This window comes from Gavia stellata, chromosome 4, assembly GCF_030936135.1.
Source record: "Gavia stellata isolate bGavSte3 chromosome 4, bGavSte3.hap2, whole genome shotgun sequence".
Taxonomy (NCBI): Eukaryota; Metazoa; Chordata; class Aves; order Gaviiformes; family Gaviidae; genus Gavia; species Gavia stellata.
In genome coordinates this window covers 5,181,784-5,209,519 of record NC_082597.1, presented here as the reverse complement: position 1 = coordinate 5,209,519, position 27,736 = coordinate 5,181,784, and the positions used below count along the sequence as shown (strand labels likewise).

Here is a 27,736-nt window from a genome sequence, read left to right as displayed (position 1 = left end):
TGAACCCTCCACAGGCAAACTCCAGCTGGGGTGTGGGTTGCCCTTGAGAATGGTCCAGTAGGACTAGACTCATTTGTGGTAGGGATCCATGCAATGATGAAAATAGACCATGATGGAAAGGCAAAAAAAAAAAAGTGACGAAAGAATAGAAAGAATTTGGTGAAAATGCTCATTTTTCCTCTCTTTCTCACCCCCTGGGGCAAGTGGTGGGATAGGAGTCAAGGGTGATACCATCGTTTATGCTGAAAGCACGAAAGAAGCATGAAGTGACTCTGCCTCAGTGCTGTTTTGGGTTAGGAGGCCAGGAGGAACACTTGGTAATGAGTTCTCTCCCTCTCTACTCATGCTATTGACAGGACAGAGAGTATTTTTGCTTTTGTTTGGATGGCTAAGGTGATTTGGAAAATAAAGGTTTTACCCTGTCAGCCTGAGATAAGCCCTTTTTCTTGTTGCATTTCTGAATAGTTAGTAAGACTACTAGGAGGCAGGACATGGTGTCCTTTTCAGTGGGACTAACTCAGGCCTTTGGACAGCTGGAAGCAGATCACAGCCTGCACCAAGGAAACGTGAGCAGCAAACTTTCATATACAGCTTGTGCTGAAGCCATGGACAGCTGAAGAAGACATTTATGAAACAGGAACGTAAGAATAGCCAGATGGAAATGTCCAGCTAGCCCTGTATCTTGTGTCTGTTGATGGATGACAGAGGACACCTTTGGGTGAGTAAGAAAGAGGGTAAGAATGAGACAGATAATTTTCTCACAGACAGTTGTGGAGGGAGTGTTATGCAGAGAACATCTGCTCTCATAGGACAGTATCGCATGAAGTTGGGATTATTGTGAAAAGCACTGTTCCAAATAAATAGCAAATACTGTTTTCCTTCAGTCAAGGCAAGTTTACACAAGGGTATATATAGGCCAAAGCTTGTTTGCCCAAGTGGTTCTGACGTGAATCAGTCATGATTCAGGAGATGCCCAACTGTGTTAGTACAAGAGGAGGCAGGACACATTTGCTCCTCACTCACGTAGCTACATAGCTCCTGATTTGAAGTGTCTCGTGCTGGTCTACACAGTGACCTTGAGGCTATTTGTACTGAGCCCATATAAAAGGAAGGAGCTGTAGATGAAGAGTCCTGCTGTGGGGCTCATAGGAACCTTGGCTGCTTTCTCAGTCAGGATTCAGCCGTGGGGTGCTGTCTACACACACGAGCTCTACTTTACCTCCATGTGCTTTGCTAAGCGTCCTGGCTTCACAGAGATGACGTGCTCATAGGAGCTCAGTTTCCTTCGAATCATTTCGTGATAGTGAAGTTCGAATTGGATCCTTGTCCCTGGGGGCACATTCACTTCAGTTTTGAAGTTTTCCATATCCAAGGCATTGCTCCTGAAAAGTCAGCTGTGGGGGTTATTTTGAGAAAATACAAGGAGAAAGAGAGCTTCTTTGCATTTTGGTTTTGAGTTATGCATTTGCTGGGTCTGATTCTAACTGTGACCTATACCAGGGAACTGCCATTGTCTGTTAGCACAATACGTTTTATCAAGCTGAAAGCAGGAACACAAGTTAAGTCCTTGACAATTAAATATCAGAGTTGCTGTAAGTAAGCAAAACCTGCCTTTTCCATGCATTTTCATTTCCAGGGTTCCCCCTCAGTTAGGTCCTCCTGGCATGGGTCACCCCAGTTCTCCTGTGAATAAGTTCAGTACAATATCCATATACCAAAGTCTTTATACCTTACTATTCCAGCAGCTTTGCCTTTGGCTTTTGCTTGAGAGTACATTTTTCTGGCTTCAGATTTTTCCCGAATTTTGCTGGTGAATGTTATACCATTGACATCCCTAGGAGAGAGAAGCACAGTCAGTTTGCAAAAGAAACAACTTTACAATCGTCGACTGTTTCTTCACTTTAGAAAAACATCAGTGACATCTAAGCTGGTGGGAAATGAAATAATAAGGCCTTTGTTTAACCCCAAAGTAATGAAGTCTGGTTTCCACTAGATCTGTATCTTTTTCCCTACCTGCTTTTTTATTTCAAGTAGCCAGCACTCTTGTACTCTGAGGAGGATCTGCTCTTCCCCACCTCCTTCACACTTTCCCCATTCTTTGAGCAGGGCAGGCAGTTACTGATGTCATGGCTGTTTTAGAACATGGATCGGGACATGTCTCCTAACCAGCAAGCTGGCTGCTGCCTCTCTGAATGGATACTGAACTAGGCTGGTTTCTTTCTGTTCTGTGAGGGCTCTGATTTGGGTCTCTCTCTCTCCTTTGATCTGGTGCCAACTTGCACAAGACCCGTAGAGCTTAGTTGATTTGAGACTTCTGTCCTTTTGTCAACTTTTATTGATGTTGGCCAATGGCCCAATAATTACTGGAGAGGAAGAGATGGACAGACAGACAATATTATGACATGAGCCTTGTTTCTTTGAGAAAGCCTGCTAAAATTACACTGAACCTGGAAAATAATAAGAGGTGTTTTGCTTTTACAAATACTTCCCTCCCACCACATTCTGCCACCATGCTGAACCCTGCGATAGCGCAAGGCTGATGCCTGCCCACTACTTACATAGTAAAGTTGTCAATAAAAGCTCCTTTAGGGACTTGTACATCAAACACTATGTGCTGGGACCGTTTAGCGTTATTCACCATTTTGGCTTGGATCATTGTGTTGGCCAACCGTGACGTTATAGTGGATTGAACTTTGTAGCTGTAAAGACCTATCTTGTCATCGTCCTCCACCTGTAATTGACAAAATTACTCTTTAAATTTAGGACGCAGCTAGAAAATGTGCCCTAGAGGGCAGTATCAACCCCTTTTATTGTCACAGTGCCTTTTTTTCAGCTGCTGTTCCTTACAATATGTCAGCCAGATGGGACATGAACTCAGGTTCAGGACACCTCCATATTTTACTTGGCAATTGTGGCAGCATACTCATATGAATATAGTTCATTATAACATTTCAGCTGAAAAAGGGAATTTATTAAGCTGGAATGTTTTCCTTGCTTTTGACCATTCAACCAGTCCTTGGAATGACTCTGTTGATGCAATCCAGCATAGAAGGGTACACAGTAATCCTCAGCATCATATACTGAGGAGGAGAGAGCTTATTTTTTCAATAAAAGTCCTAAATAAAGGAGACCTGAAGCATTGGTTACCAACCTAGTCTTGTAAATGGTTAAATCATAGCAGTGGGAGAAGAGTATTAAACTGGTACATTAAGATATTGTCTTTGTCTAATCACTTTTGATGCTTATTTCTTCATATTTACCATACCCTTCTCCCTCCAAGAGCAGTTGTACAAACAGCATTGTGCAAACAGTGTTCTGTTTAAAGAAAATAGGTTAATACCGAACCAGCAGTAAAAACAAGAAACTGAACAAACAAAAGGATTGATTTCCAAAAAATGGTTAACTAGAAAACCACTTTGTTCAGTATTATTTTCCACAGAGGAAGAAAAAAACTCACCAGATCTCCAACATACCCCCAGTCGGATGTGCTTCGCTGGAAAAGAAAAACATGGAGAACGTATTTCAGCAAAGCTAAGAACACAGACTGTGGCTGTTTCAAGACAGGGATCAGACAGTGGTAACATCTAAAAGCTGCTTTCCAAGATAATGAGAACTGGTTTGAGTTCTCAGACTTAGCGTGTGTATTTCTTTTGTCTTATTTTATATATTTATACATGGGATGTTGGAGCCCATGATCTCCCAGCTGTGACTTAGAGGCTATCAAAACGAGAAGGACAGCTCTCTGCCTCTGTCTTTTATTTTTTATAGAAAACATTCTCTTCTAGAACAAACCTATTCTTCCTGAAAGCAAAACCTGTTGGCAAAAAGTCGTACTCTGAAATCCTAGCTTTTAAGACAAAAATTATCTTTTTGTTTTTCTAGGAAAAGTGGAAAAACCTTAAACCCCAGACCTTTTTAGCTCATTTTGTTTTCATTTACAGTATAGAATCTATATTTATATTATTTTATTATATGCAATATGTATGTGTACAAAAACCTATTGTGTAATTGATATTACATTTATATACTTTTTTTTATATATATATATAGTTAGCTATATACACGCTGCTTAGAAGAGCTGAAAGTGCTCATTAATGGTTGGTTTTTCCCCTGCTGTATGAATAGTTCCATTTGGAAACGTCTATGAAGAGGTGGTGACATCTTGTGGCCATTTAAATAATTCTGTTTAATTCCCTAAAACTTAAACTCACATAGGTAGTCCTAGGATGGGATTTGCCTCACCTGGTTCTAGGGGGAGATGCAATTGTTTAATACAGATATCTACTTCACTAGACAAACTCAGCTCTTCACAGTCAATGGAGTGATCCCTTTCATCTGGAAATAGAGACCCCCTTTGGTTGAGTGAGTCCTGCCCTAAACCATGCTAACCGTACTGATTAGAGGAGTGGGTACCTAGTGCCACTGACGGTCCCCAAGGGTACCACCCTGGCCTTCAGCCGGGGCTCCAGGAGATCATGAAGCTCCTGTAGGTCTTGCATGATATCTGACACCCAGTAAGACGTCTTAGACACTGCTAGATCTGTACATGGCAACTGAACTGAACTGTTCAACTCCACAGATGATGAGCAGGAACTTAGGGAGACTAGTTCAAATACTGATGGCTAAATTATAAAAATGTACCAAAACATACCAATCTCATCTCAGGCTTCAGTAGCACTCGAATACAAGAGGACCCAAAACCACAGAAGATGCTCACAAAAACTGCATCAGTCGCATGGTGCATATAAGGCTTGCTATATAGTTACTAAGTTAATTTGAAGCTAATTAATATACTGTTACTAGGAAAATCTTGGGCTGCGTAAGAGATGATACATGCCATAACAAGATCATTTTAATGAGATGATTTCAAGGTTCCTTTAAAACCAGATAGAGAGACTGCAGGATTTCTGCCTGCCTGAGAACAAATGGGGGGTTTTATTTATTAGCTATACAGGCTCCACCTGAAACATTCAGAGTGGGATTTCAGGAGCTGGAAGTTTATGGCTCTCTAGAGACCCTCTGCAAAGCCCGATGGACTGACCCTTGCTCAGTCCATCCTGACACCTCATCAGACGTCACTGTACAGTGAACTGGACCCTTCACATCTAACAAAGAACCAGACGGTGAAGAATGACTGCTGTCCCCACACATGCCCTTGGCATAGGAAACATCACCAGCATAAACACAAATTAAGACTAAACCAACCTTAACTGGAATAAATTTAATTTTGAAAAGGTGAAGACCAAGACCTTAGCACAGAGGGGATTGTTTTTGTGAGGGTGGAGGAGAAAGGGGAGGCGTTGATGGAGATGTGAGCTTATCACCTGCACATGTAATGACTCCCACCGCTGTTGTAGAGGTCAGACATGGGGTGGGCCAACCATCCCCCTAGGATCTCAAAGGTTGCAGAGAGCAGCCCCTCCAACAGGTCAGGAGGACAGATCTGTAGATAACTATACTTCATGTTTGAGCGCTGAGGTGGTTACTGAGAACATGGGCTCCGTAGGGACTTCTGTGGCACATGAGACTCGTGCTGTTTCTGGCATGAGAATTCATGGCTGATCCTTGCCTTTAAACCACACCCAGAACTGCTGATGACCACACTGCATAGAAATGGTATCTTGTGCAATATCTAGCATGTGGCAAGTTGCTGATTAGGGTGGAGACAAAGTGCCTCAGGAACTGTTTTAAGGATCTGGTCTTGATAGATGCTGGGCCCTATCTTCAGGTACCAAGACCCATCTTCTCCTGACATCTGTGCAGGCTATTTAGCCTTCCATAATGATCTTTGTTCAAATCACTGTCCATGAATATTGCAACTACTATGCAGTCTACCATCAGGAAAATACTGGGTACTTCCATTAACCTAACCTAACTATTACCCAGGGCTGCTAACCCTGATTCCTCCTGCCCTGCCTGTGGAAGAAGCAGGCATGGTGTCTAAGGGAGGAATGCATTGCAAGAGGTAATGCTTTACAAGAGATTGCAGGTTTTAGGTCATCTATAGGATGCCTAGCTTACCATTGCATTCCAGTTGCAGTCCACAGGCTACTTCTGAGGTGTGACTTATTAAAATAAGGAAAGCAGATTCAGAGATGTTATACTGCATTTGAAGGAAATTACTTTTCTTCTGGGGCATGAAAATTCCTAGGGAAAGTCATAAGAATCTGTAAATTAAGAAAAAGGTTGAAAAGCAGATGACCAGCATGAGAAACTAGAAAGAGGATGAGATCTACCTGGCATGTCCTCCCAGTTCTTTAAGGTGCTGTTTCCTCATAGATGCACTTGTTTTCATGTGAGCCAGTTCTACCTAAGCAGTTTTTAACACACTGCAATTTCCTTGCAGCCTCTTCAGACTCTTTTTGGGGATCATGACCCTTACTGTGAGGTGCAAGAAGAGCAATTTCAAACCTAGGTCTTGGCAGAGTTTATCTTCACTGTGCTGAAGATGAATCCTGGTCTTTCTGGTCACATTTATACCCTGGGAGATGGGGGGATCTCCAGCCAGCTGATTCCACCCTCTCTCTCCTTCCATATCTCCTTCCTGGGCTGGTTCTCATGGAGAACAGTAAGGAAATAGGTGTGATCTCATCTGGCTCTGGACAGCCAGAGATCAGGACCAGGACTGGGGGACATGCTACAGAACATCTTGCCTCACAGTCTAGACATAAGCTCCATTATCTATCTCCAAAACAGAGATAACGGCAGTGCACCATCACACGGAGGTTCACAAGGTTACCTGCATTCCAGACCATGGGCTCCTCTGTTTCTGTGATCACAAGGACCATTCACATACCTGAGACATAGTATTTTTGGAATTACTCAGGAGCAAATATTTTTCACCAGAATACCTGATCTGGGCATAGAAAACAATTCTTTCTATTTAGAGCTAATCAGTAGGATCTGCAGAGGAGTTCTGTTGTCTTGTTGCCAATGGGCTAGTGACCTCACTGTAGAAAAACATAGTGCTAAAACAATAATTTGGAAGACAGCCTTCCTCTAGTGATCCATAGTAACTGCGTGCCTGCTGTTGGCCAAGAGCTACTGTCTCAAGATGTTCAGTTTAATCTAATTTATTAATAATTTATTGTGACTCAACTAACATAAGAGTAGCTCATCCTATAGATGAGAGCTTAGGTCTACTGGTTTGCAAAGACTCATCTGATAGGTAAAAGATGGGAAATAATATACGGGAATATAAGGAGTAACTGGTATAATAAAACCACTAGTAGAATTGCAAATTACTGTATGCATATGTCCATACCACTATGTATCCGGAAAGTTGAGGAACAGAGGCAACGTAATACATATGGCATTAATACAGACATGTTGGAAAGAAATGATGCCCTGAAGAAGTGCAGCTAGAGGGGATTTCTCCTTAGACCATGATTAAATTATTTAAATACTGGTCTGGCAAATGTGAGCTGGCTTGATTCATATTTAAGTTAAAATCTTCCATTTTTCTGGCAGTGTAATGGGGGCTTTAGGTGTCAGTAAGTTACAGCTACACACTGTGTGAGGCCCCTTTCAAAAAGCCTGAGCATAGAGAATAATGATGTTTGCCTGTGCTTAACTTCAAAGATGCTGGAAAATCCAACTTTATTCAAGAGGATCTTTTATTTTCACTATATTGAACAAGCTCAAGAAAGGCTGCACCAGAGCTGGTGGAGGACAAGGTCCACTCTGTTCATCATTTCTTTCATTCAGTGTAATAAAAGTTAATACCTTCAAATAACTGTTTTCATGATTATTATCATTAATTACCATTGCGTAAAACACAATAAAACTCCTGCAATACTGTTTTAAATGTTTCTGTTTCAGAAGCCAACAGAATACAATAATCTGCAACCCATCAGCATGCTGGAAATAAATTTTCTTCCCTGGTCTCAGACTCCACCAGCTCATTACTCATGTGACACTGTGCTGCACTCTTTTGATCTGAGTTAAATATGAATGAATGGACTACCTGCAGAACTGAAAGCTTTCAGCCTACATTGCCAGTGTCTGAAGTCCTTTTCCATTTTCTCATGGAAAAGCCATGTATCAATGGGATTTTTCCCACACATGAAGTTAGACCGACAAGTATCTCCATTGTTTAATATCTGTATGATCGTCCTTAGGAGCGCAGATATGGAACAAAGCCTTGTTTTGCTGGGTATTGCATGAAGAATAGTGGCAGTTCTTATCCTGACAAGAGATATGGAGGTCTCAATGCATATAAGGACCTGCTGGTCCCACCTGATTGCACACTCACAACCCTCAACATGGAACAAGCCACCGGGAGAGAGCTCCCAGGCATTCTTACTTCCCTTTTTTTGAAGCATTTCTGGGTACTGTACCTGGTACCTGCCATTTCTTGTCTTAGAACTTGAAGGAAATCCATCGATTTCTAGGTCAATCAGGTTTTCTACTTCCTAGAGGAGAAAAAGAAAGAAAAAGGGAGGTGTTGCATCTTTACTGTTTGATTTATCACTTGATTTATTACTAACACTCTAATAGAGTTCCAAAGGCAATTTACCTCCCCTTGGTGCAAATGGGGAGTAGAGGCACAAACCATCTCAGACCAAAATGCTGCATCTTCACACATTCAGTTTCCCTCTGTGGCCAGCTAGCTCTATATACTCTTATAAGATCATGACCTTTACCATCATTTTACAACCTTTCCTTCTGAAACAAGGAGTAATATTTAACACACTGAAATGCCCATAAAGAGGAAGAGGCAGATTATCAGTCCAGTAATGGTAATTACAGCATTTCAGATACTGATCTCATTTAAATAAACAAGTCCAGAGAATTTTTGCTCAAACCAGTAGAACATGTCTCTTGTTTTATACTAATATACCTGAGAACTAAATTTGTCCCATTGACAGCAAAGGAACATCAGGTCTTTTCCAAGTGCAAAGCTGCACTGATTCAATTAGAAGCATAGCTCTTAAACCACAGCAATAATCTTGATTAAAGTTTGTTAGAAGTTTAATTTATGGCAATAAAGAAGTTTAAGTTCATGAGTTGCTCTCCAACTTATATGATAGCATACACACAAAAGTTTGCACAAAATTAACTGAAACTGTTTAAGCACATTGATGTTAAACTGATACGGCATCTATTCCACAGGTCTGGAATATTTTTCCTGGGAATTACAAACTCAGGATAAAAAACTCACTGTGTCATCAAAAGTGCTGTAAGAAGAAAGAAAAAGACAATATCCCCGCTCACAAATTCTTTTTGTTAATCTTGCAAAGGAAAAGAAAGTGTCGCACCATCTCTGGTGATTTCACAGAAATATTGCAATATGATACTGTGGAAATGGGTATAGACACCCAAATCTAAGTTCACCTGAGTCCAGGGGTTTAAATTTGGACTCAGCTTCAGAGTCAAAGCTATAACTGTACTTATTTTCATCATTGTATTATCCTAAGCAATTACAAGCTCTTCTATAAATAACCTCATCCCTCTGCTAAGGAATGTAGGGTCAATAGGATCTTAACTCCATATTTGAATTCCTGTTAACAAAAACTTGAGTCCCTATGAAGCTTTGCTGAAGTTAATAGTGGTTCATACAGGACACCCCATCCACAAAGATATTCAGGTGCTCTGTTTCTGCTTATTCCAGGGAAACAGAATATAAAATATGCTGAAGGTCTGAGCATAGAAGCCTACTTGAAAGTTTAAAGGCTAAAAACACCAGAAAAGGCAAAGTTGAGGTAAAGATATGAATCCTGCTTGAAAAGAAACTTGGAGTTATCCCCACACTATTACAACTTTAATAATACTAAAAAAGCAACACTACGAATGACAGGTGAAAACCAATTATCAGAACAATCCCATTTACTGCTAAAAGTAGAAGAGAATTCATGAGATACAAGCAGAGCTGTGAAGCAATGACCCAATTCTGCTCCTACCGAAGCCAGCTGCAGCTTCGATGTTGACTTCAGTCTTACGGTTGGGCTTGATGATCTTAAAGATTTTTTCCAACATCAATGATTCCATGATTCTATGATTCAGCAAGGAAGGGAGACCTAGGCCCTGCCTGGAAATACTCACATCTGGGATTTCGTCGATAACAAGATCAAAGCTTCCAACTCCAGAAATGAGGAACAAAACCAGGAAGCAGAGAAGATGCTTCATTTTCTTCCTGCTTGTCTCCTGAGAACAGCCTGCATAGGTACTAAACCAAAATCTTTCCTTCTCTGAGACAAGTTCAAGGAAGTAGCTCAGGGTTATGCAGTATTTTGAACGAAGTTTTGAAACGCTGACTTTGTTTAGGCCATAGGTAAATATTTGCCTTGCAATGTAAGTCTGAGCTGTGGTGCCTGAGCAAGGGTTATCCAAACAGTGTCTTCACTTGCCTCTGCCCTCGATAACAGCTCAGGCTTGGATAGGCTCACTTCTTGCTTTTGTAGCTTCCCATGATGTTTGACTAATTTCCTGCTAGGCACAGACCTTGGAGTATCCAAAACTTTGAAAGATCAAAGCAAGAACTCACTCCTAGCTTATTTGTTTATAGTAAACGAGGTGAAGACTGGTTCTCAGAGCAATGGAGGCAGCAACATTGTGCTTCTCCAAGGGCCCTCCCACCCAGCCATCTCGCAGGGGTTGGCAGAGACCTTTGGGCTGGATCCTGACCCACACAAATACCCTTTTTCCACTCTGGCTGGGAAAGGATCATAGCTAGTGCTGGGATAGTTCTAGTTTTTCAAAGTTATTAATGTGAAAACATCTGGTGATATTTTCAGATGCATGTTGTATGGCTCCTGGGTGCTTTTGAAACTGTTATGGCCTCCCTCCCTCTTTGGATACTTCAAGAGCTTGGATGAGTAAGCCAGCAAGGCAAGAGGGGGAAAGAAGGGAGGAAGCAGGTTTCTTGCAAAAGGAGCTGGAGTATCCCTTCCACTTTTCAAGGAAGAAAGGAAATTTGCAGACATCTGAGCAACCTCAGTGGAAAAGACTGAATTACTATGTGGACCCAGCAGACAAAACAGCAGACAAGATTAGATTAGATTAGATTAGATTAGATTAGATTAGATTAATTATCTTATCTTATCCTATGTTATGTTACACTTCTGTGTTTCAGTAAAAGATTTCTGCAGCAACAGTCTGCTGTTACACATCTTTTCAACAGATTGTTTCTCAGGCTGAGACCTGAAACTTCATTCAGAGGTTCACAAGGGACACAAGCAGTGACCTTTCAGCTCACTGCCATTTAAGAGCTGCCAAAGGTGCTTAGGAGAGAACATAAGAAATGGAGCAAGCATGTAAGGTGTTTTCCAAAGACCATCCTACTCTCCAGCTACTTGTAGCTATGGTACATCCTGATCGGGAGATGGTTTCCATTTATTTAGTAGTCCTTAGTTCATCTATTTTCCAAAAACCTATCATCTCCTCTGAAGAGATTGGATAAAAAATTAGCATTCATAGCATCCTGTGAGAAGAAGGTCCACACTTAACTATAGGCAGAACGAACCATGGCCTTTTGATCACTTTGAACCTGTCACATGATAGCTCCATATACTGTTTCACAGATGTTATGCTGGAAGAGGTATTGAATAATTAGTCCTGATTTGCCCTCTCCCACAATCTTTTGGGCAGTCTTGGATCTTGAACTTCGAGATGACATAGCTCCAGATTTGCTAGAAAGCTTAGGAGCCTGTAGGCTGTACCCAAACTAGTACACTGCCTTCACAGCACATGCATTTTGCTTTTGCATTGATCCATCCACACAGTGGTTCCCCACAACACCTATTTATTACTTTCTCCCTAAGCTCTGGTTCAGCTCTGAGATGGTGCCCATGTAGAGCCTGCAACATTGCTTCTCCTGAAGAGACAGTTTCTGAATGCGGAGGTCACTCAATAAGCAGTTCTGCATCCCTCAGGCCCAACTAGCATGACCTGGCCGGTCTTCCCCTCCCCTGTGTTAGTCCAGATCATCTTCCATGTTGCAGCTTCCCATGGAGGTGGGGGTAAGTGATGTCCACAGAGGAGGGGAGTGTACAGAAGGAGAATGGGGAGGATGGGAGAAGGGTTTTTCTATAATCATAGAATCATAGAATCATTTAGATTGGAAAAGACCTTTAAGATCATTTAGTCCAACCATAAACCTAGCACTGCCAAGTCCACCACTAAACCATATCCCTCAGCATCACGTCTACATGTCTTTTAAAACCCTCCAGGGATGGTTACTCAACCACCTCCCTGGGCAGCCTCTTCCAATGCTTGACAACCCTTTCAGTGAAGAAATTTTTCCTAATATCCAGTCTAAACCTCCCCTGGCGCAACTTGAGGCCATTTCCTCTTGTCCTATTGCTTGTCACTTGGGAGAAGAGACCAACACCCACCTCTCTGCAACCCCCTTTCAGGTAATTGTAGAGAGCGATGAGGTCTCCCCTCAGCCTCCTCTTCTCCAGACTGAACAACCCCAGCTCCCTCAGCCGCTCCTCATCAGACTTGTGCTCCAGACCCCTCACCAGCTTTGTCGCCCTTCTCTGGACACACTCCAGCACCTCAATGTCCTTCTTGGAGTGAGGGGCCCAAAACTGAACACAGGTTTCGAGGTGCGGCCTCACCAGCGCCGAGTACAGAGGCACGATCACCTCCCTACTCCTGCTGGCCACACTGTTTCTGATACAGGCCAGGATGCTGTTGGCCCTCTTGGCCACCTGGGCACACTGCTGGCTCATATTCAGCCAGCTGTTGACCAAAGCAGCATAATGAGGGATGGGATTACCCTACGGTACATCTTTTTCTCCCTTTTTAGTTCATGGAAATTAATAGATTTTTTTCTGACCATATGGTGCCTGACTCTAATTACCTGCTGCACCATAGAATAGGATGCATTCTGCCCTTGCTGGGCACATATATGTCATGTACAATATAGGGAGTCCAGTCAGAGAGCTCAGAGGAGGACACCAGCTCTGGGGACATCTATGCTTCATCAGATATCCCCTACCTTAAGATAGCTGTTCTGGAGGTATCTGGGACCCTGGACAGGGAAGATAATCACTGCTGCTCTGAAGAGATTAAAAAAACCCTTTAAAACAGAATTTAATTTAAACATTAATTTTGTTACCCCTTATTTCAGCCCTCACATAACCACCAAAAGTGGCTTAATTTTTTTTGGTAAAAATAACAAGATTGGGAAATCAGTGTGACCACTAGATGGCATGAACTGCTCAAATATATTGTCCAAAAGAGTCCAAAAAGCTGAAATTTCCCAAGGAGAAGGTACAGCACATATACGGGCAGAACCAGTGCTGAGGATGCTCAGAGCCCTACCGTTTGCTATCAGGGGAGGTGAACTTCCCCAGAATTTTATGGGGAGGACTGGATCTCAGTAAGATGCTTTCTGGTATGTGTCAGTTGCGCTGTTTCATGACTCGTCCTCTCCATGGTTGGGATTCCTCTGGAAGGAAGTTTTCATGTGCTGTCCTCCCTGAAGCACTTGGAGTTACTGTTGGGCAGAGTCTGTCCCTCAGAATAATGAAATTATCTTAAACTGGCTTGCACCTGGGGAGAAATGCTCACAATTTCTGTGTCATAATGAGATAGCCAGTTTCCCCTTCCCAAATTGAATTTCTTATCTGAAAATTTCCAGTGATCCAGGTAAGAACAGGGTGTACCTGCGAGACAACGCACTTGCACGGGGTGCCTACTGCCCTGACATTCATCCCACCGCACACCAATCATTCTATAAAATTATATGTGGACATACCAAACAGGGTTTCTTTTGCTTCAACTTTAATCTCATTCTACTGCCATTCAACAGAGCCAATTCAGGTATCAGGGCCTGGTGACCTGCCTGTCTGACCAGATGACCTCTTCAAAGCATCTTTCACAGAAGCCCCCCCGAAAGACTCAGACATCCCCCACACTGAGGCCCTTTGGCAGAGAATTTGGGCATATTTAAAATTCTTATCCCAAATCAGAACAAAATCAGATTTTGAAGTTCTGAAGTGCTCTGCTGAGCCATGGCCCACAGAGCTAATGGCATCGGGGAGATCAGCAGTGATGGGGATCCCAGAAAAGACCTTTCAGGAACACAGGCACCTCCCAAATAGTGTCAGAACTGGGGCCCATCAGGTCCTATCCAGATGTTTCAGAGGAGTTTGAGTAGATTAAGACCTGAAAGAAAATATTTAATGTAATTCTCTGAACTTACACCATAATTAAGTTTACCTCTGGACATTTATGTATGTCTATGCCTGTGTAACCCTTTGGGACTCTTGCCAATTTCTTGATCAAATTGCTGGCTTTGAATGCCACTAAACTCTATAGTTTGTTAGTGCTTTGGGTAGATTTTGTTCCTGGTTCGGATACTTCTAGTTGGACATTTAAAGTAGGTGCATCTGCATGAGATGGGTGTCTGGTGTCCCATTCCTCTACCTAGAATCACAGAGAACTGGAAATCTTTAATTTATGAATCCACGCAGCCATGGCACTGATGTTATGACTAAATGCAACTCTGATCTTGTTTCCTCAGCTTCAGTCTAGAGTCTGGAAAACCCCTGCTCTCAAGCCAGAAGGTGCCAACATTTTCTTTAGCTTCAATGCTCCCCAAAGGGTTTATTTAACTAGTATGGTGAAAATGAGGAAGACTAGTCCTACCCATGAGCCTTGCATGGAAAAACAGGGTAATGCAGATGTGTGAAGGCAGAGCATCACCAGGGTGCATGTGTTTGTGTGTCAACACAGAGACATTCCTTGATATAACGTGATCAGTTCCAGGTGAAATGTGTGTGAAAGCTCAGCTGTTAGATCATGCCTCTCTCCAATGTCTCTGCTCATGCTGGCCGCAGGCATGCCAGGCAATTTAATTTGCTGAGCTCCCACCCAAGAACAGCTGCTTATCTTGCTAAGTCGGCAAAAGTCGTCATCAGACATGTCTAATGTGAATACACCTGAGTAACTGCTTGTCTTGGTCTCCAACAGCATCCCCAGAACAGTGTCTGTCGTGTTCGCCCCCAAAATCAGAAGACCATATTCCAAGGAGAGGGAAGAGGGGATAATGTGAGCAATCAAGACCCTAGGCTTAATGTTCACTCACCAAATTTAACCGCATCTGAACCATGTTAAAACACACCTTGGTCTTATTTAGCTATGTGCTGTGTCCTTATGTGCCCTTGCTGAGGAGAGCATGAGCAGAATTGGCTGCTCCTAATCACTTTGGGAAGGGCAGTGCTTTTCCCAGCTTATTCTCATGCCTGTTGGTTATCCCGTACCTGCTCTAGGGTCCTGTCTTGTTCTGAATCTTCTCCTTTCACCAGATGTACTTAGGATCAGCTTTATTGCAGTATCTTTGCACTGTCTCACAGTTTTGATTTACTCTGGCCCTCAGCTCCTCACCAGCGCAATGGGAGAAGCAGAGTGGCTGTAGAAACAAGCTGAATACTCATCAGGAGGAAAAGACTGATAGCCGGTGAGATTTGGATGTTTCTCCAATTGTTTCCTGATTGCCCAATGGTTATTTCAAACTGGCAAACATCTCCCCATCCTGCCCAGGCACCGCTGACACCTCTGGGGTTAGCAGGGTAGTTTTGACTTGCTTTTACAAGGCTGCCTTGGTTTCCTCTAGGTTTTTGCAAAACAGTAGGAAAATCATCCCATATGTATTGTTTTAAAAGCCAGTTTCCAGCATTTCTAAGCATATGCTGGAGAGCTGCAAGACTTTTATTCAGCCATGGCCCCTAGTTAGTAAAACATGGACAGAGCAGGTTGAGGAGCAGCCCATCCTAATGTCAATAGTGAGGGCACAGGAGGCTGCAGCCACGCTTCATGTGGAGCTCGGGAGTCTGCTTGTTTCTTCTGTGTCTGAGCTGGACAAGCCATGCAGAACCTGGAATAAAGTGGATCCAGCTGAAAAATACTTTAAGCCATTTTTTGTGTGTCCTTAAACCAGGTCTCAGCCTGAACCATTGCTTTGAAGTCTTTCTTGAACCCCAACAGGATCGCTGAGCTCTCTTCCATCTCCCTTTGAAATGGTGAGGAGCTGAGGGTAATGCCTTGACCATCTTCTGGCAGGGACTAGATCAGTACAGCAACCATTTGGGGTGCCTCTGGGAGCCTGAAGCTTCTTGCCCCAGCCTCCAGCTTTCTCCCACCATCTTCTCCTCTCCAGCCACATAAGCCCTCTGTCATTCCCTGCAGTGCCGCCCAGCTCTGCATCTGCCATCGGGGATGTGGCCACTCCAGAGGCCCTTGTACCTGCCGGTGGTGGAGTGGTCCCAGTGAGAAAGCGGTTGGCCAGGCTTTTGATTCCTTCCCTCCTGCTGACGGTGCCACAGGGGCCTGTGTGTGACCATGGTGTGGCCACAGCCTAAGCCTGGTCCACCGATTTGCTAAAGGGGAGTTCCAAAGGCGTCGACCTTGCTGTCCCTTCCCGTTACCCCAGCTCCAGCTCCCCTCATCCCTTCTGTATGGGGAGCAAGCACCTTCCTGCTCCTCCATTACACATGCTAGATTTGGAAGACATAATGCTCCCAGGACATAAGCTTTTAGTGGACATATGCTTTCAGGTGGGTGCACATGTGTCTGTCCAGAATGAGAAACTTCAGTGGCCCAAGGGTGTGTTTATACATCCCAGCAAGGCTGGAGAGACATTGAGCCACTCACTGGACTGTGACTGCCATGGATTGGAGCTGAACGAAAACAGCTTCAGTCCCTGAGGACCCAGAGCTGGAAAGGAAAAAGAAAATACTGTGGTTTGAATCCTGACAGGTTTGTGCATGCAGCACCTAGCACCTGCAAAAAAAAAAAAACCCAAACAAAAAGACAAAATTTGGGTCTGCTGGATTTAAGAAGTTACTGCTGGCATAGAAAAATGAAGTAAATACATCTGATCTGGGGTTAGGTGAGTGCTGCAGATGCAAGTTCCCAAACGCCTGGGGATGAGACGTGCCCGGTCAATGCCAGCTGGCACAGCCATGCCTGGGGAGCGTCCCTGGCAGCTGAGCGGTGGGGACCCAGCCTGCCCAGCCAGCGGCCGCCTTCGCCCTGGGGCTGGCCGGGGAGGGAAGGGCTCTGGGGAACGGAGGGAAGAGCAGGACGCTCACCCCAGCTTTGCCCAGCTGAGAAATGGAGTCCAGCCGACGAGAGAGAGGGGTGAAAGCATGGGTCTCGGCCGTCTTCCCCAGCAGGGAGGCACCTGGCTGCCGGACGGGGTGCCAAGGCGAGGGTGTGGAGGGAGCCCTGCCCTGTTCCAGGACGGTGGGCCCCAGGGCAGCTTTCACAAACAAACCAGGGCTCTCCAGACTGGTGAGTAGGAGAAGCTGTCCCTTCGGAGAGGGTGAAACCAGAGGGTTTTACCCTTCCTGGGTAAAGCCCCAGCCTTGGAGGGTGTCCCAAGGGGGTAGATAGAAGCGTGCTTTTTCATATATAAGCCATCCAGGCCTGCCCATTGCCATGGCTGACCCCATGAGGAGCCACCCCGGCAGCCCAGCGCGTCCTTCCAGCTCCCGCTGGCACTGGGCACCAGCCCCTCAGGCTGTGACAGTGGCCATCTTAGGCCCTGCCTCAGCACCCAGCCAGGTGGAGGAAAAGTCTCCTCAGCCTTCCCCCGCCGCCGAGGGCCACCACGGGGCTGGGGTGCTGCTGCTGCCAAAATAACAGGCGGCAGTGCCTCAGGGACCCCAGTGCCACCCCTCTCCACTGCACGAGGTGAGATGGGGGCTGAGGCTGAGGGCAGTGTCAAGAGGGGCATGGCAGTGGTTAGTGCCTGGTGGTCCACAGGACTCCCGGCTGAGGGGAGTAGCTGCAGGATGGAAACCCTGCGAGGATCCCCCGCAGCTCCGGGTAGCACGGGAAGCCGCCCTGAGTGGAAAAGGGGCCGGTCCCGAGCTGGGAAGGAGGAGAAGAGGGTGGGTCGTCTCGCCTCCTGTCAGCCTCCTCTCAGCCCGTCCGGCAGCGCAGGCAGCAGCTGCAGGCAGCGGGGCTTTCCTCTCACCTTCGGGGCAGGGAGCCCCAGCCAGCACTCCCCCTCCACCATGATCCTTTGGCTGTGGCTCTGCTGCGGCTTCTCCACCTCGGCAGGGCAGCCCGACTCGGAGCTGATGGCGAGGTACCTGGAAGAAAGTCTGATGGCAGACTACAGCATCATGGAGCAGGTAGGTTTAAAGGCAATCGTTGATCGGGACCATCTCGTGGCTGGAGCTGGCTTGTCGCCTCTTAACCATCAGTATTGACGTGCAGGGCAGGCTGCTAAAACCGTATTTATTGCACCCGTCCCTGCAGCGTGCCCATGGCTGCGGTGGCCGCTCAGCTCTGGGAGGCTGCTACCAACAAGCAAGGCAGTTGTTGGAGGTGCTAAGCCAGCACAGCACCAGCACCCTCCTGTGCTGGGTGCTACTGCTAGGGACGGGTTGAAAGCCAACATCCCGAGAGCTGTGCTAACGAGGCGTTTCGCAGGGACAAGGGAGTTAACGCAGTGTCCTGGCCGCACGCCAGTCTGAGTAATTCAGAGTATTTCAGGCTCGGAGGAAAGTTTTTCTGCCTATGGTTTCAGTCTTACCGTACTTGATTTTTAACTCATGCTGGATGAAATGAACCACCTAAGTTTCAGCTTGAAAAATGCTTCTTGACCAGGAGAGAAAAAAAAATATATTTGCAAGTGAGGGCTGTTACATTGTGTCATTGTGTGGCTTAGATTTTCTGGGGAAATAGGGCTGAAAGGGCAATGAACTTTTTACAAGTTAGCAAGAAAGTTTGGGAGGCTGTGATTTAAAAGGCTGAGCTTCACATCCTTCAGGTCCATACCAGCTACCATGTGTGACTTTGGATCACTTAGGGCATTGATCAAATCTAAATTTGATCAGATCTGAGAGGCTCTGTAGTATCTGAGATAACCACGTGGGACTGGCAGATACAATGCAGGATCTATGGAAGCCCTCTGCCTTGCTGGAGGCCAGGTGGCATACCCTAGCATGTCTAAAATGTCACTAGATGCCTGTATTTGGCATCTTCTGCCATACGGTAAGCGGGAAGAGTGAGACTCTTCATATGTATTCGTTTCAGAGTTGGTCATTCAGTTGCTCACCCCACCCATGCTAGAATGGGAAGAATTTCTCTCCAGAAATGCCCATCTCTCTCCAGCATGGGGACCTCAGCAGCTTCGTTGTTGATCCTGATTACTGGGAACACATATTCCTTGTTGGGGAATTCAGCCACAAACCAACATTGTCTTGCAGACCCATCTGTCCAAGTGGAAGAGAGCATCTCAACCACTGTTTTGCCAAGGGAGTGGTATCTGGGAACACTCGCTGACCTGCTTTAGGGGGAAAATCAGCTGCGAAGCTTGTGGCTCACAGTGTTGAAATAACCTGGCTGATCTTGATTGAGGCAAATAAGGGTGTTTTCACAGGAGCTGTGTTGCTGGCAGATGAGTGGCAGCAGGAACTTCCAACGGAAAAGCAGTGATGTATAAATAGAGGTGGTGATCTAGTCCCCTGGGACACCCAGATCTAGAAGAGGGCATCTGTATGGACAGATGTCACTGAACACATAAGGCAGATTAAGAAGAGGCCAGTGCTTCCCTAGATCAACATACTACATCCCCTATAAGCAAATCTCTAGCTTTGGAGAGCATATAAGGCTGTGTTTAACTGGAAGGATCTTCCTACACAAAGGCAAGTACAGACATGGGTCTTTGCGGGGTCATTGTATTTGCAGTGAGTGTGGATTACTTGTTGGCTGATCCAATGATTGACCACTCTGCTAAGGTAGTTGACAAGGTTGCTAGCTATTACCGTTGCACTAGAGGTAGTTCTTCTGGACAGCTCTTCACAGGTAGTTGGGTTGCTACTGCCCAGCTTATTCTCTGTATACCATACTAAGACTAGCAAATGGCAACAGCTATGGGGTCACTACTAGCAATTATTGGGCTTTAATGAGTGCTTTGGAAGGCTTTAAAGCTAAAGACTGATGGTAGCTTGGAAATTGTTCCATTAGGTGATGCTAGTGAAGCTGGCTGATTCAAAACAGTTCAATAGACTGATCAGTATCGTAAATCCTGCAGCAGTGCTTTGGCAGTAGTCATGAAGTACTAGCAAACAGATTACTGTTATCTGGTGATCCTTAGCTACTCACCGATGTCTACTGACTATTCTTAAGACTTCAGAAGGTAGCTTTTGAAGGAGCCAAGTCATACAACACTTTCTTATGCAAATCAGCAAGTAAACAAAATGGGTGTGTGGTGGTGGAAGATAAAACCAGTAACCAAATTTCCAGTTTCACCAGTTAGTCAGTAAAAACCATTGTGACCGTTCCATACAGGACAACAGGTGGATTTGTTTCAAAAGGTAATCCTTTAGTAAAAACAGTACTGAGGATCACTAATCTCTCATCCCTGCCTCTCCTCCAAGCAAGATCAACTTCACAGACATTTGTTTGGCTTGTTCTGAAGAAGCTACAGTGATGGAGACTCTGCAGCCTCTCACAGTAGGCTCCTGAGGTGCTTTACTTGCCTGAGATAATATACCCAGACAGAAAGTTTCTTTTAAAATTTAAACTGCAGAGAACTCCTCTCCTCTCCTCTCCTCTCCTCTCCTCTCCTCTCCTCTCCTCTCCTCTCCTCTCCTCTCCTCTCCTCTCCTCTCCTCTCCTCTCCTCTCCTCTCCTCTCCTCTCCTCTCCTCTCCTCTCCTCTCCTCTCCTCTCCTCTCCTCTCCTCTCCTCTCCTCTCCTCTCCTCTCCTCTCCTCTCCTCTCCTCTCCCCTCCTCTCCCCTCCTCTCCCCTCCTCTCCCCTCCTCTCCCCTCCTCTCTATTGAGAATTTCCCAAGGGAGCTGTTTTACTTTGGTTCTAATTTTACAAGACGTTGACTAAAATAATGAAGAAGGAAATAATAAGGATCCTAGCAGAGAAGACTGTTTAATTGCTCCATTGGGCTTTCCTTAGCTTTGCAATGCATGATATAAACAGACATAAAATCATCTCTTTGGCAAGGAGTGTTGTTATTTCAGTATAAATCAACAGAAAGGGCAAATCAGGTAAAAAAAATACCATTGCATTCCTCTGCTCTCTGGAGTTTCACCAACATTTTAAGTCACTTGGCTTCCCTCATTGACAAGAGACTTGTACTCTCTGTTTTGGGAGGGATTTGATTTGGAGGTGCTGCTAAGCTGAGACTTACACCGTGTGCAGGGAAGAAGTCAGAGGAGTTGTTGTTGTGAAGGGCAATACAGTGAGTACGATTGTGTTGTCATAGGTGAAACACTTAGTTTCATAATAAAATCTGTGGCTAAGTTTATATATCTTTATTCCCTTTTTGCACATAACTAGTGCTTTTCTGTCACTCTGCAATAAATCCACAGTACCTGTGGAGAGTTTTTAGGCAACAGATCTGCTGTTGAGGTACTATCAATAAAGCTGAAGCCGTAACATTAATTTACGCAAGTCCTCCCTTGGAGCAGGTCCACAGGTGCAGCAGAATGGGGTTATGCTTGCTAAGCTCCACCACACGTGTGCTAGGTGTTAACCTGGTCGCTGCTCAAGCTTGAAGCAGCCACACTGTGCTGAGCTGAGGACAATCTTGGGTTACTGGGCTTGTTGTGCCCTCAGCCCTCTCCCTGCCCAGGGTCTGTAACCCATGATAAGTACTGAGTGCTCTTGCACGGATGTAGACCACTTCTGGACTGGGGAATGGGCTTTGGCTTTTAGTCACCTGAGGGTGTAGATGGGTCCCGCGTGACATTTGATGAGCATTGTGGACCATTTAGCAGCCCTACTCATCATGTGCCATATACCATGCGACTCTGCAAAAACCATGACACAGAGCCTTTTTGTGACTCTCTAAGAAGCTATAACGGAATACACTTCCAGGGCCAAGACATAGCATCCAGGGCTAGGGCTAAAGGCTGAGGTTCCTGTCTCCATATAGAGAGTCTCGTTGACAAGTAGCATTTGCAAAACACACAGTACCTCCTCGCCTGCGAGAGCTGCATTCCGCGGCTTAGCTTTGATCAATGTGTCTGTTAATATAGAAGAGATTTAGGTTTTAATTTTAACTAGAGGAACATTTGAACCTGGCCATGGGTAATCAGTCACACAAACTCATGTCTGGATTTAAACAAGTGACAGGTCTTCTGTAAGTTGACTAGGCTCCATTAACTCCCTTAACTCTTTGCAGGTTGCACGCCGTGTTCCAAGACAGGCCAAATTTTTGCAGAGGCTGGTATGTATCACGCTGTGTCTTTATTTTACCTCATGGGAATTGCACTTGCTCTATGTATATATATATGTGTGTGCAACCCTGTGCCCAGGAATGAAATATGCCAGTAGTTCATTGGTAGGGTGAGACTCTAGGTAAAAAAATCTTCATTTTGATCAATGCAACAGGTACAGTTTCTTCTAATACTTCCCGATACATCTTCTCAACCCCAGATTTGGAGAGAGAATATCCAATGTTACAAACCTCAACCGTGCAGTGAACGTAAGCCTGATGAAATTTCATTGAATTTGAAGAGAAAGGGAGAGTTTGCTTTGAAATTTGAAGATCTCTGTTGTTCTCTGTTGATGCAGAGGCCAAAATTTACTGAAGAAAGGAAGAAAACCAGGAAGCCAATACCATTCTTTTGGCATGGGAACCTAAGCTTTAAGATGTTTACATGCAGTTGTGAGATGTACAGCAAATCTGTGAGATCTGGCTATATTTCTGCCCTGAGTTGCACAGCTTTATTCAAAACTTTGGCTAAAGAGGCAGCTAGTGAAACTGCTGTTCACAGCCAGTTATTTTTCTGTCTTTTCTAAGGTATGGGGGCTTTCCAGTTGAGAACTGGAGGAACTCATTTCACACACAGAGCATGTTAATAGCTTCTGGTTCGTTTGATCTTTGACAGATTTGAATCAGCAGCCTAGAGGAGAGCAACTCTCAGTCTTATTACCAGTTTATTACTTCTAATCTCAGATACGGTCAATTTGTTTTGATGAAAGCAACTGATAAAGGTAAAAAAGTGGAGTGCGTTTCATTGATCTTCAGCTCTTCTGTCTTTCCAAATATTTGATGTAAACAAGCATAAAATCATTTGTTTGGGAAGAAAATTTCAGCTACCGCTTCATCATAATCACCAGGACACCTTCATAAAACATCCAGCCAACCTGCCTCATAGCAGTGTGCTAATCTGCTCCCTTGGCATTCCCTAGCTTTATTTTTAATAGGGATAATAAATCACAGTAATAATAATATTAAACAAATGGTTTGTTTTGTTTTTTCCTTTGTGCTGCCTCTCATCTTCTGAAGGCCTTAATAAAAAGTGGAGAAAACAAACAGGCATTTGCGCAGCTGTAAGTCAGAGCATCAGGCACTGATGGATTGTGCAAGAGCTCCAGGGAATGCACAAGAATCGCAGACTGGAACTTGGGCTGCCAGCCAAGCCTGACCTAGAAACCTGTTTGGAAATTGCCTCTGCCCCCACCGTTTATATTTTCTATATACAAGGAATGGCAGATCCCTTCCAGGGATGGGAAGATGAATCAGTTCTTTCATCCTCAGTTGTATGTGATGCCCTTATTCAGTATTTGCTTTCTCCAACAGCAACTCCTATCCACCAGGAAGAGGGAGAGATGTTGAATGTCTTTTCTTCGTTTGTTTTTGCTGTTCCTCAGTCTGTGAGGATATCAGAGCTGGAGCTTGTTCAGTGGGATAGAGAGATATGACAGAGATCAGTTGAAGCCAGCAAATAGTAGATTCTGAAAAAAACCCTAAGCAATGTGGTTCTTCATATGAAATATCATTAAACTGTGGAACTCCTTGCTACAAGTTGTTTGGGATGCTAAAGGTTGACATGGATTCAAAAAGCAGCTGTGTAAAGTCCAAGAAAAATCCACAGAGGTTTACTAAGCACAAAAATACCACCCTTGGGTCAGGAGTTCCTTCAGCCACAAATTACTGAAAACTGAGCGAATATTTCTGGGTGGTATCAGTGCAGGTTGGACTGATTTTACACTCTTATGTAAGCATGTACTATTGATCTTTGTCAGTGACAGGCTATAGGGTTAGAATTGCTTTTTTTCTCACCCAGTACAACCATTCTTATGTTCTTGTCGTAACAAGGGCGAGTCCACGTCCTCTGTCACATTCTAAAGACTTTCTGACTTCAGATAAATCCATCACTGCATTCACAGTGTTAGACCCAGTGTCAAATCTGTCACTGCAGAACCACCTTGTTATCTCAAGTAAAAGGCAAAGGGCTTGATCATCTTTTGCTGTTGAGATGCCCACCATGTTTGAACCCACAGCTTATGATGAAATGCAGCACATGGGAGTAGATGCAGGACATCTGGAACCAAAGAATTTGCTGTAGTTTCAGATTCTTTCTTTTACTTCTGCTATTAAATCCCCTATATCTCTTGCTATGCCACAGGTCATTAGTGGTATGGAAGACTGAATGAAACATCAGCTTATTATATCTGGAAACGTTCCTACAACACTACTTCCAATCAAAACTCCCCACCCTCTCCACCTTCAGGATAATGAGACTGGAAAGCCATGCCTATGTATCAGGGAAGGTCCTAAGAACAGCAGGATATAGTTCTAATCAACAGCGGTTGAGTAAAAGCCACTAGTGGCCTAAGGGGGGGACATTAGATCTGAGCATATGTCTAGATCCATTGCACTGAGCAGTCTGAAGTCAGTGAGACGAATCACACCCTAGAAGTGCTAATTTCTTGCCATTGTGCTCCATGTGAGCTGAGCCTGTGCTAAGCAGGATGATCGTGGACACAAGAGCACATCACACATTCTCCAGCTGTTAAAGATATCTATCATGATTAGGTTTATTTGAGACACATTTATAAGAGTCTTTCCAAGGCTTGAAAGTGTAGGCAGGTGGGGCTTTATCTCCAAGTCTATTGACGGTTCTGTGTTTGTTTCCAGTGGATCCTCATTCTTCCATTTGCCTGGAATTCGCTAGCCCAGCAGCTAGGTTAGCTGGATGCTCACTCATTACTGCTCCTGATACTGTCAGCTACTGCAGAAATGTTCCTGTTTCATACTTAGTCATACAACCACTTGCTCCCTTTGTTAAGCCATTTGTCAAAATTATTTTTGTTCAGAAAAAAAGCCTGGAAGTGCAGCTGAAGAGCATGTTCTTGTCTTCACAAGTCTTATATGGCTGTGACTTTTTATCAACCTCAATAGGAAGAGTCTCAGTTTATTTGGCATAGTGAAGTTGCTCTGTACTTGCAATGCATTTTACTCTTCAGCTTCCTTCTGCTTTTGAGGGTTCAGTCTTTGATGGTTTAAGGCAACATACAGAATTTTTTTTTACATGGACTGTTTATGGTTAAATACACTGAAGTCTTCCAGGAAGAAAACTGTTGAGCTCCATGGAGATGTTGTTGTCAAAAAATCACGTTAGATTGGAGAAATGCTCCAACCCAGGACTTGTGCACAAAAACACATTCCCAAGAAGCAGAAATTGGCTTTCAGCTTCCATTGCTACATCATGTGTCATTCATTGCAGTCTCTGCTGCTTCTCTGCTGGAAGGAATCCAGTGTGGGCTAAAAGGCTTAAAATATTTTGCCTGAGATGTCACAGTGTCAGTGTTTCTTATTAAGTCTCTTCCATCCATTGGCTGAGACCTCCAGGATGGATTCTCAGCAGAGGAGGACTAAATCTACTCCATTGACAGGAGTCTTTCTGTTTGCATAACTTATGGATCTGATTGTGTGAATTTGAAGATGCTGTTTCATACACAGCGACCTCAGAGGTCTTACAATTGCTCTAATGCACAGTCCACAGGGCAGTTTCTCTGACATCAGTTCTGGACCCTATGGGGACATATTTTGGGCTTCTTTTCCCAGGCCTAAGGGACTGATCCTGATCCTCTCACACAGTCAGAGTTGAAGGGTGTAATTTAGGATACAGGTGGATTTTGTCAGTGTGTTTCACAACATAAAGGCTAGCATAATCAGACCTCTCATCCTTCCCAGACCCTTCCCAATTATTGGAGTATGACAGTGGCCTTTGCTCCTGTGCATGGACAAAGGGAGTGCCATGTTCCTGGTTTACTTTTTGCAGCTCACCTGAAATTTTGAGGGCAAGCCCACCTTGCCTGCTGTTGACTGTTTTTCATAGGCTGGTAACTTGCTTGAGTACATTAAGTATTAAAGCCATTGAAACACTGAAGGGGTGAGTTATCTAGCTGTCGGTGTTAATAGGTAACCTTTTGATACCTACAGGAAACCAGGCCTCGGATGTCTGAATTCACTGTGAAATCCACAATCATTTCTCGGTATGCTTTCACCACGGTGTCGTGCACCATGGTGAACAGTGGATCCGAGGCCCGCGAAGGTGTGTTTGAGATGCAGATCCCAGCTGCAGCCTTCATCTCCAACTTTACCATGTAAGTAAGTAATGCTGACAGCTGGGTGGACAATGGTTCTCCCATCCCACAGATAGCTCTCTCAGATTTCAAAAACTGGCTGATCTGCAGTAGGACTGTATCAAGGCCTTTTTGCATTTCTTCAGGAAAAATAAAACCACACACATGATATACTCCATCCGAAACTGGTCATGGCCCCAAAGCACAGAGCAAGTCCTTGGATGACAGGATGCTAAGATTCAAGTCCTCAATGTACATGGGGAAGAAAATGATTCTATTTCCCATTTGAGTGTCTTTTAACAACTTCCTTCTCCCCCTCTCTCTTCGATTTGGACTAAAAATATCTCTCCTAGCCCTTAGAAACATTTCCAATTAAAGTTTCAGCAACACTGGCACACGATAGTTATCTCGCCTAGTTGACTATGGTGCCTAAGAAGCTCCTTGTTGTTCCAGGTTCTCCATACTGTCAATGGAGGAGAGTCAACTCCAACTAGCAGATAGGTTCACTTGCTGCTGGAGGTGCTAGTCATCCGCTGGGGATAATAGAGCAAGTAGAGGGCAACCAAGCTCATATTGAAATGACTCACTAAGGAATAAATTAAGCTCTTGTTTTCAAAAACATGTTTGGTTTGGTCATGCTCAGTTCCCCCCTATGGGTAGATATTGGGGCCACAACTTCAGACCTGGCCATAGCAGATAGGGGACCAGGTCTTTTCGAAAGACTTCCATTTGGACTGAATAGCAGGAAAAACAATCTTTTGCCACTGCCCAGCCAAAATGTATGTTAAGGGCTCTTTTTTTTTATGGAATCCATGGCCCTGTAACTCATTCCCAGGGAGAAGCGTTTTAGTTAGGGAGGCAGCTAATTGAGAGCAGTCATCATGAATATCGCCATGTCTATTGACACAGATGGTGGATCTGAGACCAGACAAAAAAAAGTGCTCATTGGGATTCTTGGCAATTGCTTTGCTTTCTGGTTTGCATCCTTGTGCTTCGGAGATTACCTACTGAACTTGCATCTTAGAGTGGTAAAGTTCTGGACTAAAAATATACTCTGCTGGTATAACCAGCCAGGGAACTTCTAAGTCAGCTTCTGTCTCAGTGACTCGAGTGGACTCTCTGGGAGAGTTACAGGAGCAGCACACTTAGCCTATTCACATGTGCACAGTCTGTGAACCCTTCTACATCAAGTTGTACAGCTGTCACTGTATATGGGTACAGAGTGGTCATGCTGACATCTCTGGTCTCTCCAGGAGCATCGGCAACAAGACTTATTATGGGGAGGTCACAGGGAAAGAAAAGAAACATAGCAGTGATGACAAAGCAAGGCACAAGAAACCACCGAGCCCTACAGATGGAAGGTAAGTGTCATGCATTTGTCTGTGTTCTGGGAAGCGACATATTCTCCTCTCCTCTTTATTTTGGCTG

General features: G+C 44.4%; 2 protein-coding genes across 2 annotated transcripts in view; one reads left to right on the top strand and one right to left on the bottom strand.

Annotated features, from left to right (window-relative positions):
• The window catches only part of ITIH2 (inter-alpha-trypsin inhibitor heavy chain 2), a 28,616-nt gene extending 18,488 nt beyond the window's left edge, over window positions 1-10,128 (bottom strand). The window contains exons 1-6 of the mRNA XM_059816970.1: window positions 10,045-10,128; window positions 8,340-8,414; window positions 3,458-3,493; window positions 2,559-2,731; window positions 1,730-1,834; window positions 1,220-1,382 (exon numbers count right to left, since the gene is read on the bottom strand). Of these exons, the coding sequence (XP_059672953.1) occupies window positions 1,220-1,382; window positions 1,730-1,834; window positions 2,559-2,731; window positions 3,458-3,493; window positions 8,340-8,414; window positions 10,045-10,128 (636 nt within the window). The remainder of the gene's footprint in view (window positions 1-1,219; window positions 1,383-1,729; window positions 1,835-2,558; window positions 2,732-3,457; window positions 3,494-8,339; window positions 8,415-10,044) is intronic.
• Window positions 10,129-17,904: 7,776 nt separating this feature from the next.
• The window catches only part of ITIH5 (inter-alpha-trypsin inhibitor heavy chain 5), a 50,167-nt gene continuing 40,335 nt past the window's right edge, over window positions 17,905-27,736 (top strand). Inside the window, exons 1-4 of the mRNA XM_059816583.1 lie at window positions 17,905-18,095; window positions 22,113-22,157; window positions 26,166-26,329; window positions 27,562-27,669. Of these exons, the coding sequence (XP_059672566.1) occupies window positions 17,976-18,095; window positions 22,113-22,157; window positions 26,166-26,329; window positions 27,562-27,669 (437 nt within the window). The 5' untranslated portion in view covers window positions 17,905-17,975. The remainder of the gene's footprint in view (window positions 18,096-22,112; window positions 22,158-26,165; window positions 26,330-27,561; window positions 27,670-27,736) is intronic.